General features: G+C 28.9%; 1 protein-coding gene across 1 annotated transcript; it reads left to right on the top strand.

Annotated features, from left to right (window-relative positions):
• The first annotated feature begins 279 nt into the window (after window positions 1–279).
• LOC134838163 (neutral amino acid uniporter 4-like) lies at window positions 280–4,546 on the top strand. Its single transcript, XM_063853634.1, has 4 exons — window positions 280–716; window positions 2,463–3,275; window positions 4,004–4,176; window positions 4,235–4,546. Exons 1-4 carry the CDS (start codon window positions 535–537, stop codon window positions 4,477–4,479), a joined length of 1,413 nt encoding a protein of 470 aa, XP_063709704.1. The 5' UTR covers window positions 280–534; the 3' UTR covers window positions 4,480–4,546.
• The last annotated feature ends 9,681 nt before the right edge of the window (window positions 4,547–14,227 follow it).

Below are 14,227 nucleotides of genomic sequence, written 5' to 3'. Positions count from 1 at the left end.
TCTAAACAACAAAAACTAAGTCAACTCATAAATGTGTAACTGTGATTTACAATATAGTCAAATAATAAAACGACGAAATAGTTTGTTTACACTTTACAGACCCGGTATCTATTTGCGTACGTATTGTGTGTAAAATACAAAAAAAAATTGTGAATTGGATAAAAAAAACTGCATACATTATAAAACTTTTAATTTGAATGGCTCAAGTCAAGTAGTGAACGTATGTGTGAACTTGCGACGTTCGTAGCAAGAAAAGAGTCAGTTTTACTTTGGATTTCATAAGCAACAGACACAAAAACGAGAAAAGTGACACCGGCGTGGAATTTTTTTTAAACAACGTGTTTTAATTTTAGTTTACGTTTTTTTTTAAATGTAGTTGCACTTGTTCTTTCACGTTATATTTATAGACACTCGATCGTATATTCGAACATTCACTTTGAAAGTTATTTAGCTGTGACGTAACAATCGGCATAAATATAGTTTTTGTTGAAATTTCATTAACGAACGACGATTTGAATTTTTTGTTTTGAAGAAATGGATTCCCGCCAAAATGGAATTACGGAAAAGGTTGAAACTCCGACGACTCCGCAGCATGAAGAACATGCCTTATTGAATAAAGAAAAGCCTGTTGATCAAAATTTAGAGAAAAAAGTCTCAAAAGTACCTGAAGATGACGTCGAACACGGTCATGGAATAGCGCCGGATCATTCAACGAAGTGAGTCACGTGAAATTTTTCTTCAATTTTTTTTTTGTTGTTAGCTGAAATTTTTTTGATGAGCTATCATCTTAACCAACAGAGCGTTAATCTATCGCAAATAAAGTCAAGGCATCTGTAAGTCGTTGCCTCTGTGAGAATCCATTTCGTAACGATAACGAGATATTTTGTTCGAAAAAAATTTTAATTGAAATTTCCGATAATTAAAAATCGTAGTTTATTATTGGCGATTGCGATATTTTACGGAATATTAATGGTTATTGAAGCGCATTTGCATAGCTATATGGGGCGACGTTCATACAATATCGTATGATAATTTGAGCGCCAAGCCGAAAAATGTAAATAAAATATAAATTTAAAGTATAAGTGCACGCGATGTACATGACAGCACAATAAAAACGTCGCGTTTGGGAAACGTGTGTGCGCTTTTTGAAGGGCATTTGTTTTTTTTTTTTTTTGTTTTATGGGAAAGTTGAATATCCGCTCATATGGCGACACAATTTTAGAACGCAATTTTTTTTTTCGTTGGACCTACTTAAAAAATTTGTTTACTTAAATTAAATTTTAGAAGTCGTAAATTACAATTTTCAAGGGCAAAAATAATTTTTAATGGATTTTTTCTAAAATCTTGAGTTTTATGAAGTTCAAGATTAAAGCTTATCTTTTATAAAACTCAAGGCAATGGATTCGAGTTTCAAAGCTTCGAACTTTAATCTCATGCTTTAGATGTTGAAGAAAAAAATGTGACGAACATATTTTAGAAGTTTAAAAATTCTCATGTGAATTGAGGCTTTAAAGATTCTTCGAAAAAAATCATCATGAAGGTATTTCTAAAGATTGGTAAGTTTGAGAATCATTTGATTCAAGGTTCAGTTCAAAGGCGATCTTCAATAAACTTGAGCTTCAATTCGAGACTTAAGTTTATCAATTAAGAGCTCAAGACTTGAATTGAAGCTCAAAGTTAAATTGAAGATCGCCTTGAACCTTGAATCAAATGATTCTCAAACTTACCAACCTTTAGAAATGCCTTCATGATGATTTTTATCGAAGACACTTTAAGCTTCAATTCAGATTAGAATTTCTAAAGTATGTTCGTCACATTTTTATCTTTGTAATCTGAAGCATGAAATCGAAGTTCGAGACTTTGAATTTCAAACTGAGACTCGAATCTTGAGCCTTGAGTATTATGAAAGATAAACTTCATAAACTTCTTAAACTTCATAAAAATCAAGTTTTCAGAAAAAATTCCTTAAAAAAATATTTCTTAATATTTTGAATTAAGGCTTTAAAGTATCTTCGAAATAAATCATGGCATTCATGATAATTTTGAAGTTCAGTAAGTTTGAAGCTCGAGTCTTAAACTTACCAAACTTCAGATAAGCCTTTGTGATGATTTTTTTCGAAGACACTTTAATCCTCAATTCACACGAGTATTTTTTAAATTCCTTGTTCGTCACATTTTTATCTCCAACGTAATCTTTTGAGATCAACGCGCTACTTGACAAACAACAATATTTCCCTTATACTTATGCTCGTTGAGGTACAATAAATATTTGATGTCTATGTCAAGGCGCTTCCATGTGATGAATTTATATCAAGCATTTGTTTTTCATTACCGCTGATATGACGTCAAGATAATGACTAATGAATTTACAAAAGTCAAACATTCTATTCACGAATGTCTGGCTGCTACATTGTTGCGATTATCGTGATAATTTTTGTCTTAATGACACGTTCTATTTTTAGCTACATGGAAACGATGATGCATCTGTTCAAAGGTAACATCGGTTCGGGTGTTTTTGCGATGGGAGATGCTTTCAAAAATGCTGGCATCTTAACAGGACTTTTGACAACTGTCATTCTTGGTTTTATTTGTCTCCATAGTCAAAGATTGCTGATGAAATGTTCACGAAAGATGCAAGAGAAATTCGGTTTCGAAAAGACTCCAGATTACGCTCATACTGTTGAACTATGTTTCGCTAATGGGCATCCTCGAGTTCAAAAGTATACAAACATGATGCGGAACTCTGTTGATGTTTTCATTATTCTCACACAACTTGGATTCTGCTGCATTTATTTCGTCTTTATCAGTTCAAATTTGAAGCAAGTTATCGACGGTTATGGTTTCGTCATTTCCAAACAACTCTACATGGTTATTATACTTGGTCCGATTATCCTTACCTGTCTCATTAGAAACCTGAAATATCTTGTACCTTTTTCGACAATTGCTACTTTTTGCATGGCAACGGGAATTATGATGACAGCATGGTATGCGTGTCAAGATCTTCCGTCATTATCGGAAAGGAAAAATTTTTCAACATTGTCGCAACTTCCGATCTATTTTGGAACTGCAATCTTTTGTTTTGAAGGAATTGCGCTTGTTTTGCCATTGCAGAATGCGATGAAAGATCCTCGAGACTTTACGAAACCTTTGGGAGTTCATATCGTTGGAACAATTTTGATTATTGCTATTTTTACGGGATTTGGATTTATTGGATATTTGAGTTATGGGGAAAATGTTGCTGGAAGTATGACGCTTAATTTGCCTGAAGATGAAATGTGAGTAATTTTAACCTTTAACAAAAGATTTTTTAATTTTGAAATTTGTTAAGAATCAACAAAATGTGCATTGGGATATTTAATTAATTGACCAAGTTAAAAAATCCCATTACATATTTCGATGACTTGAATCAAAAATTTCGTTTTAGATCGTTTAGAGTTTTTTAAATTGAAAAATTTGATAAAAACTAATTAAAATGTGCATTGGGATTAAGTAAAAAATTTCGAAATTTACTTCCCCAATGCAAATTTCGATTGAATTTTCATAAAATTTTTTAATTTAAAAAGCTCAAGATGATAAAAAGCAAAATTTTTGATTCGAATCATCAGAATGTGCATAGGGTTCTTTTTATTAATGTTCAATGAAAAAATATCCCAATGCAAATTTCGAGTGATTCGATTCAAATTTTTCTTTTTAGATCGTTTTGAGCTTTTTTAAATTGGAAAACTTGATGAAAACTAATTAAAATATGCATTGGGCTAAGAAAAATTATAAAGATGCAAAATCCCAATGCAAATTTTTAATATATTTCATCAATTTTTTAAATTTAAAAGCTCAAAACAATCTTAAACAAAAATGTTGATTCGAATCATTGAAATATGCATTGGGATTTTCATATTTGTTCACAAATAATTTTATCCCAATGCACATTTTGATGATTTTCAAAAAACTTTTAAACTAAAGAAGCTCGATAAATACAAATTTTAATGAAAATCCATCTTTTCAGTCTCTCTCAAGTAGTCAAACTCACAATATCATTCGGCGTCCTCTTGGGATATGCCTTACAATTCTACATCCCAATCGATATTATGTGGCCATTGTTGGTAAAAAAATACAACATTACAGAAAATCTTGTCACAAAAGAGTATCTTTTCCGTGTTTTCATGGTTTTTGTTACCTGTAAGTAAATTTTTCATCAACATCTTCCATAAATAAATTTAAACCTTTAAATTCACAGTTGCTGTTGCTGAAGCAGTACCTCAAATTGCCTTATTAATATCGTTCATCGGTGCCTTTTGCTCATCTGCCTTAGCCCTGATCTTTCCGCCATTGATAGATCTCGTCTTGGAATTCGTCAATAAGAAATCCCCATCAAAACTGATGATCATTAAGAACTTGTTCATAGTTTTCGTTGGATTTGTTGGCTTCGTTACAGGAACTTATGAAAGTCTAACCTCAATAATCAAAACATTCTTCGAATAGAAAATTTTTAAAGAAATTAAGTGATTTTTTATTGTTTAATTTTACTTAGTGAATAAAAAAAAGTGTTTTTAGGTAAAAAAAAAAAAAAATTAGTATGGAAAAATTTCATTTAAAAGGTAAGAAAATAACTAATTTTATATAATCCTATTTTCTCACAAAATTTTATCTCTATGAGTAAAAATTTAACAAAAAAAAAATCACGAAGATAAACTTCCTTCCTTTTCATTTGTCTTAATACTAACTACAAAAAAAATTGTCTGTTTAATTTGGATCATCTAAAAAAGTAGCTAACAACGAAGAATATATTTTCAGGGGGTTTCCGCTTTTTCCTTTCTCTACTTCTGTCCCAATAACCAGAAGTCAATGAATATAAAAATCGGTATGAGATTAAGTGCGAGACATGGCAAGGCTTTGTTTGCGTAACTATACGAAAAAATCGTAAGAGAAAGAGAACGAAATCCTTATTAATACAATTTCGATGGGATAGAAAAAAATCGCTTAATATAAATGGAATGTAAAAAGTGTATATTTATTTTGAAAATTTATTTTAAGGCAAGGAAAAAATCTATACTATAAAATGAAAAATTTTTGCCATACAACGACAACTGGAAAGAGAGACAGAGTGTAAAAAAGTTTCTCCTCATCCCAGTCACCCCTCGCATCTTAATTTTTATTATATTTATTTTATGAAATGGTAGAAAAGTCGACGTTTTTTCGTTGTGTCGTCCGTTCAGATGTATTTAAATGAGTTGGCACTGTAAATAAATTTCCATCCCGGCATCGGCTCATAAACCACTTATGCCGCACAGAAATTCCTCGTTACGTAAGAAGTAGAAGAAAATTTCTCGAGTATATTAACAATCATATGCAAAATACGGGAGAAAATTTTCCGTAGATACAGCGCGTGGTATCATTAAAAGAAATGAAGAGGAAAACGAAAGAAAGGGGATGAAATCAAGTAAAAACTTTTTTGGTTTTAATTTACATGCGATGCGTTTGAAACACACACGAATCGCGGGAGGATGAAGGAAAAAAAGCAATTTATGTGGGTGGTTTTTGGTAGCTCCTTGCGTCGTCGGATGTTGCGGAGATGGATCATGACGTGCCAAAAAATATAAATTGGTGTTGCAAATGAAGGAATATTATTAATAATAACGTAAGAAGAACGACGAAAAAAAAATCTCAAGAGTTTTATTTTTTTTATTATTTCGACATAACAACGAAGAACTTTACAGACGAAAAAGACTTTACCCTTCTTATTTGTGAGAAAAAAAATTTTTTATTACTAAATTTTTACTTTGGGAGAAAAATCTTCAGTGAACCAAAATTCATTTGATTTACAAAGTCATTAGCTGGAAATTTTTACGTCGTACATTGATTGCAAATTCACAAAAATAAAAATCAAACAAAAAATGTTATTTTATGGGCGCCCTGTTTACTTGCTTCTGCATGCCAGAAAAACTTTTTCTTGAAATTTTTTAAACTTTTCCTTGAGCAATTTAATTTATTTTTTACCCCTTTTATTTTTCATTTATTTTTTTCCCGAAAATTTCGGTAGTTTGAGTTAAAAATTGTTAATTTTTCGAATTTATTAATTTTTTTTAAAGAATTTTTTCGTATGCAAAAGATTTATCGACAATGACATGTTCATAATGTGAATTACTATTCCCTGAAGATAAGTCCCTATTTTTTATTTCAGGAAACAAAAAATGTAGCAGAAAAAAAAACGGGAGAAGTGAAAATAAAAATGATAATATTACTAATATACTTGACTTTATGCATTGGAAAAAAGGTCCTAAGTGAATTAAAGTATGTTCTTTAAATTTGATGTCTCATTTAATTTTTTTAAAGTCTTTCTATTTTGATTAAAAAAAAGCAAAAAAAAAAAGAATTAAAATGATTAAAACGCGAGACATTTTTTCGTTAACGTTTTTGCTCGCAGCTCAGATAAAAAGTAATCGACTATTAAAAGAAACACATAGATGCAGCGACACACGCGAAAAATATGTGATGGATGTGGCAGATAAGAATTCTAAAAGTTTCATTTGTTTTTATGAATCCACGTGCTGTTCGCTGCTAATGCGCGATACCCTTTCATAAAACTTTATGAGCTGTATCCTACTTTCATAGAGCAAGCGTTGTTTCCCCTAAAAAGAAGATTCGTCGAAGAAGTAAGTATTATAATTAAGTCATTTTGTGTTAATTTAACGAATTTTTAGAGCTTAGGCGATTTTCGTTTTTTTTTTAGAAATGGCGGACTTGATATGAAAGAAAAAGTTAATTACTCACACTTCGAAGAGTTCAAAGGAAGCTTCGTAAAGGTAATAAAAATATTTAAAAAAAAATCATAGATAAAATTGATGGGAAAAACATGACTTGATAACACAATATTAAAACATTGCCAATAGGAATTTAAAGAAAAAAAATAATAAGTTGTGAAACGAAACAAATGTCGATTGAAATTTTGGCACATAGTATCAGATAAGATTTTTAAAGGCATTCGTTGAGGAAAAAAAGTCGATGGATTGGATGTCCTTCTGTGAGGTAATTTTAATTTTTTTTTAAATTTTCAAATTCATTTAATTTATTTTAACCTTTCTTACAGATATCAATTTTTTGTATCCTAATTTAGAAAAAAAAATAATTTAAAATTTTCAGTTTTTATATAAATTTTAGATTTTCATTGTGCTTCAACTATTGGATGCTTTACAAATATTTTCAATAGACAAATTTATTGTTCAAAACTTAAATAAGATTTTAACAAATATTGAGCTCAACTGAGATTTCTACAAGGCAATATGATTGAGCATCACAAGAACCATGCATTGATGAGACCATATTTAAAAATTTTTTTCAAGCCGCTTGAACATATCCAGATATAAAAGTCACAAACAAAACATTAAAGCTCCAATATCGAAGTTCGAAGAGTAAAAACAGGTTAGAAACAACAGTAGTGCTGATTAACTAAAACATTTATAAACTGATGACATCGAAAGTATCAACTGTTCAGTAAATAGTAAAGGATTTTATTCAGAGTCACTTGAAGATTGTCATAAAGTCTCTTATTCGATTATTTCTTCCGAACTTCGTCTAACGATGAATGTAGTTCGAAACTCTTTGCTTCTTTTTCTTTCTATGCCTTTCTACAATTCAACGGTTCTAAAATCAAATCGTATCGAAACTCTTTGCTTACTTAAGTTAAACTAAATTTTTTTTTCTTCAAAAAATTGAGGTATTGAAAATTAAATACTTTTTTGAGTAATTTATTCATTTATTGTTTTAAAAAATTATAAGAAAAAAAAAGAAAACTAAACAAAGGTTTTTTAAATTAAAAATTATAAAAAATTAAAAATTTTCCTTATATTTTAATTTTTTTTAAATATTTATCTTAAAATTTTAATAAATTAATTTAACTCCCTTTATTAAACTTTTGACTTTAAAATACGCTCACATCTTTTCCTCTTTTATCATACAAAAAATGTTCTCGATATATTTTTTTTTATTATAAATAAGCAATCAGAATGTAATTTTCGTTATCACTATCTAAAATCTACGAGTTTATTTCTTGTTATTGTTATTAAATCGCTTCGGATATTGATACAAAACATGCATCCTGCCAAAAAACTTGTGCCTTCAAACTCTTGGGGCCTTCAACGACGATACAAATAATGGAAAAATAAACTTGTGACGTGATACATGAACATTTAAAATTTTCCATTCCTTCCTTCGATCGGATTTGTTTTTGTCTCTTCTTCTTATTTATTTTGTTTGTTTGTATTTATTCCGTTAAAATTTATTCGGGGCCTCTAAGGAAATTGTCTTGCCAAAATTGAAAAATAAATCAAAGTTTTGATATGGGGCCTTGACTCGTTTCCATGATAAATTTAATACTTAAACCAAACTTTTGTCCAAAGCGACAGCTGATGACACTTCTTGCGGACCGTTCGAAGGAACAATTCGGGGGTAAGAAATTTGATCTTTTACCACATTTGTAGGACATTTGCATATACACTTGTTGTCCGATGTTGCGTGATATATTGACCAAATGAAAAACGTGCCTGTCCTGAAAATTTTAACTAACGGAGAGTGTGAGAATGATGGATAAAGGCACACAGAAAAAGGTACGTGACAGGACATTCACAAGATATCCATTTTCTTGACATATTGTGATTATTATTTTAAGAAATGGAATTAAAATGCGATAGATTCGATAAAGTGACATGACAAGCTTCTGTAGTTTAGATTAGAATATTAGATTACCTTATTTGTTATTTTATTATGTTACGAGACTTAATAATATATTCACGTTCATGTCATGATATGATGATTATATTGTTCTTATAATGGATATTTTGCATTTTACGACGTCGACGATGATAAAATAAGGAAAACAAATATTTTAAGAAGGTGTAGAATCTAATATCCTGTTACCTTGAGGCGCTGGAATTGATGTGAAAATATTAATCAGGATGCTTCAAGATAAAAATACATGTAACATTAGCAAAATTGGATGACAAAGAAGCAAAAAAAGAAAAAAATGAAAAGAACGAAAGTCATTATTATTAAAAATTTTTGTTAAAAATTACCAGACAAGAAACAAAAGGGACATTTCTTCTTCATCATCACATACTTACGTTGCTTCTTTCGTACAACTTTTTTTATTATGCGAACAATAGCAAGACAAAAAATTAAGACGATGCATGTGCTGGCTTGTTATTAACATAAAAAAAAGTACGAAAGAAAGAACGCAAAAATTTTATATGATAAATTTTCCTCCTTTTTCTTCTTTTTCACAGTTTTTATCGACCATTTCTTGGCATGGCAAGGCATGGTATGAGAGACAAACGTACCAAGTGCGCGCGTTATCATTATCATTATTTTCGCCCATCCTCTTGAAAAACAATATATGACGCATACACATTTACTTTCTTCTTCTTCTTCTTACGAAACAACAACATTTTCATTCTACTCATACATGGACATAAATTTTCATTTTTTACACCCATCCAACGTTTTATCTCCCGTTCCATTGTTTTTTTTTTCGTACGCCTGATGGGGAGCCCATCATTCCATTCATCTTCAGATTTTCTTCTGCGCGTTGTGTGTCTTGTGTATGTTAATGAGTTCTGTCCCGAACGCGAATAAAAAGCACATTAATATAAGTTTATATCTGCTTTTCACAGAAGAAGAAGAAAAAAAACAACAACAACAACAACTTGCATGAAGCAAGATAATGTGTGCGAGAAAAGTTGCTTCGTTCTCCTTATAAAAGTCCATATAAGATAATAATAATAGAATTCTCTTATATTACGACTCGAATACGAATGTATTTAACATTTTCCAACACGGGCGAAAAAAATTATGAAAAATAATAACTACGAAAAAAAATATATATATTTGAGAAAAAGACGAAGAAGAAGGTGAGCGAAAAAATAAAAGAGTTTGAGGCATAAATTTTATCATCATCGTTAGTCGTACAGAGAAAAAGGTTCGTTGTTGTCATAAAATGAAAAAGAAAAACCAAAGCAGGCCCCATTATCTCTCGTATGATCCGAATGTAAGTACGTGCCAAAGAAGGATAAGAATTTTTCTCTCTCTCGTCTTCTTTTTTTACAAAACAACGCAAGAAAATTCTCATACGACGTCTATTTATTTATTATTATAAAACGTACATTTAGGGGTAAGAAAAAAGATGAATAATTAAAAAATATTTTTCATTTTATGCGCTACGTATGTCTTCGTTTGACGTCTTCTTGGACTTCTTGAAGAACATTTTTAAATTAAATTGCGAAGAAAGTATTTTTCTCTCTCGTAATAATGAGAAACAATTTAAATTTTGGGAAAAAAGAAGAAGAAAAATAAATTATCAAATTTTGGAGAATTTTACGCAAGACGTGCAGATGAACGTTCGTTCATTAATTTGATTGAATTGAAAAAAAAAGTATGAGGTAGATTATGTAAAAATTTTGTATGGATTGGGAAATATATAAATTGCTTAAAGGACATAAATTTATGGAAAATTTCCGTGAAATTTTTTTTTAAATTTAAAACGATTAAAGACATTTGTTTAAAATTTTTAAACTTTTTTCACGGAAATTTTTCATAAATTTATGTCCTTCAAATTTGAAACAAATTAAATTTTTCCAATCTATAAAGATTTTAACGTTATCTACCTCATACTTTTTTTTTGCAATTCAATCAAATTAATTAACGAACGTTCATTTTCACGTCTAGCTTAAAATTTTCAAAATTTGATAATTTTTTTAATATTTTAAGTATCTCAATTTTTTGGTTTTCATTGCTTTCGTAATTAGTTGACTAATTTTTATTTTTCTCATTATATGTGAGAAAATTTTTAATTGAGAAAATTTAGCTTGGTTTGGATTAATTGAAAAATAAATTATATAAATTTTAAAAAATCAACTTACCAATTTTGGAATTCAAAAGACTTCATTTTCTGTAAAAAAAATTAAAATTATTTTAAAATTTAAATTAATTATTTTTAATATTTAAACCTAAAATCATGAAATCTTTGAATCATTTGCTAAAAAAAAATTTAATTTTTAAAAAATACTTACAATAGAGTTTTTATCAAAAAAATCATAAAATCTTTAAAATTTCCTTCATCGTTACCTAAAAAAATAAAAAATTAACCTTGAACCCAAACAAAAATAAATCTTTTACGAAAATTATTTAAATGAATGAAATAACGGTTGACCATGATGATGATGATGATAATAATTATATTGTTACATCGTCCCGTTGTACTTGCATCGCTATAGAAACTATACCGCGGCGGCGAATGAAGTAATAAACGGTCCAATGACCTACACTAAATTTTCACTTTCATTTTATCGTCCTTCTTCGTAAAAATTTATACAATTCTTCTTCTTCTTATTTTTTTTTCTTATGCTCTTTTTTTTTAAATAAAATAACTTGGAAATAATTACTTTAAATTCTTCCGTCGCTCGCTTCATTCTCGCCGATTCTCTTTCTTCTCTGGCTACTTTCTTTAATTTTTTTTTTCTTCCTCACTTTTTTTTATTATTATTTTTATATCACCATCGCTTTTTTTTCGTTGTTGTATGGCCAATGAACTTGACCTAATTTGCGCGATGGCGGAGGAATGTCCGATATTTTTTTTCTTATAATTTTCTTTTAAACTTTTTTTTTTGTCTTCCTTTTAAAGTTGAAGTTTGTTCGAAGGAAAAAAAAATTTTTTACCTAAAATAAAAATTGTAAAAAAGGTAAAAAAAAAAGATAAGAAATCAACACCTAAATAAATAAATAATTGAGCGAATTGCGGAAGGTTAAAGAACTTTGGCAGGAGGCAATTTAAATATTTAAACGAATTTTTGCATGATATTTTTTTATCTTTCATCGATCGATAAATTCAATCAAAAAATGGTTCAATTAAAAAAAAAGTTCAGCAGGTAAAATTTCGTTTAATTTCCTTTTCGTGACGCGTTTTTCGTTTTTTTTTGTATTTATTATTCGACACACGTTCCGATTAAATTGTTTTAAATAATCATGATATGTCAAAAATTTGTAGTTTTTTGTATGAAAACAGGTTTTTTATGGTGAAAAAGAGAACTTACCGTTTTTCAGGACTTGTCTTTCGCATCTGTTTTAATTTTCCAACTCTTTCGAATAATTTATGACCCTAATGCAGCAAGTTAAAATATGTAAATTTTTCCTTTTTAACACACTTGAATAATGACCAACAACAAACTTGTCTTCTTCTTGCTCGAAATGAAAAGCAAGAGATTAAAATAATTTCCTCTTAAATGGTTATAATTTAATTCCAAACATATTCACATATACTTTGTTGTTGAAACACTTATTAGCACTATAAATTGTAAATGTCAGTTGAAGAAACTCGTCTCGGCACAAAAACAAATATGTGTCCATTTAGCATGGTTTAGTTTGTGAAAAGGGGGGGTTTTTTGTCGTCTTGTGTAAAATTCACATTTGGGACATGTCATAAAAGTTTTCTTGAGGCACACTCATGTCCCGCAGACATGTTCAAAAGTCATTATTTGCATATGTGACACGATATTAGGTGACAAGGGTTCACAATTTCATCTCATATTTCACTGTCTGATAATAAATGAATAGTTTTTTTCGTATCAGAAAAGCAATTTGTACATTTCAGTTGAGAGATGGAAAGAGTTAGCTGTTGAAGATATGAGCGGGTTGACCTTTACAAACAAAGTAATAATAATGTTAATTTTCTAATTTTGTTCATATTCGTCGTTTATGGTTCTTGTGAGATGACGACGACGCTTATCATCATGATGCTTGTTAGGTCTTTTTTTCTTGTAGAAGATTTTCTATTATAATGATTATTATTACAGGGCATCACTTCATTGCGCGTTGTTGTTTCAATTGTGATAGTGTTAAATTGGCGGATCAGAATGAAAAATTTAAAAGTTTCAAAGTAAAAATTACTTGAGCGGTTTTTTTAAGGCGTTGCCTTTTTTCAAAATTTCTAAAGTTAAATTTAGATAATTTTCTTTTAATTTAAAATCTTATGAATTTCTTTAAATATTGATCTTTAGCTTTTCTTCTATTAAAATTACATTTAAAGTTAAATTTGAACTCATTTGATAATTTTCAATTGAAATTTAATTTTAAAGCGATGCTTTACTTTTATTTATTTGAAAAGTATCGAATTATTTTCTAATTGTTTTTAAAGAATTTCAAATAAAAATATTTCATAACTAAAATTTTTTTCTAAAGTTTTTTATATTATTTGAAAAATTTTTATGATCATAAATTTAATATAATTTAAATTTAAAGCGTCGCCTTACTTTTAAAACTTATGTGAGCAAAATGTTATAATTTTTTGAGTTCTTAACAAGAATTTAGAACAAAGTCATTGAAAACTAATTTTTTTGTCTTATTGAATGAACTTTTGCGATCGAAAAACATAATTTTATTTAAAGCATCGCCTTACTTTTAAAGATATATAAGAATCCTTCAATAAGAAATTTTAACAAAATAATAGAAAACTAACTTTGTTTAAGTTTTTGTCTTATTTAATGAATTTTTATAATCGTAAATAATACTTTTTAATTTAAAGCGTTGCCTTAAATATTTATTTTTTAATAAAAAGTGACAACATTTAATTTAAAAGTTAACTTTTTTATAATCATATTTAGGAAAAAAAGGATTTAAACGAATTTTAATGAAAAAGAAGCTTTTAAAATAATTTTTTATCAACAGAAAGACCCTTATAAAACCAATATAAAGCTGTTTTCGATCAATAACGCCCTCTTTAAAAACCTTAATATAATAAAATTTAAACGAAAAATGATCTTATCATAAAATATTTTCTTCCTTATTATTATGATACTTGTACGAGCTTCAAAGTGCGAGAGCCATAACAACTAGCCGACCTGTTGTTGCTGAAAAATATTGTTATAAATATATAATAATAACGTTTATTTTAATGTAACACGTATCTTGTCTATCTAAAATCAGGCGAAAAAAACAACATTTACCCGCACATTATCCATATTTGACACCTATTAAAAGAGTTCTTGTAAACGTAATTTTCACTAAAATAATCATATATGATTACAGTTTATCTATGTAATTTCCCTTGGCTCTCTTGTACTGCGCGCTGCGGTGCAATATGCGAAACTATTCTGCGCGAATAAAGAGATACAAACTTGTACAAAAAGAGATCTCGTTATGTGCAATTATTTCGCTAACAAAGCATGTAATTTCAACGAGCGATTTC

The sequence above is a fragment of the Culicoides brevitarsis genome, chromosome 1 (genome assembly GCF_036172545.1).
Source record: "Culicoides brevitarsis isolate CSIRO-B50_1 chromosome 1, AGI_CSIRO_Cbre_v1, whole genome shotgun sequence".
NCBI lineage: Eukaryota > Metazoa > Arthropoda > Insecta > Diptera > Ceratopogonidae > Culicoides > Culicoides brevitarsis.
Note: the sequence above shows the minus strand (reverse complement) of the source record. Positions and strands in the feature narration are given on the sequence as shown.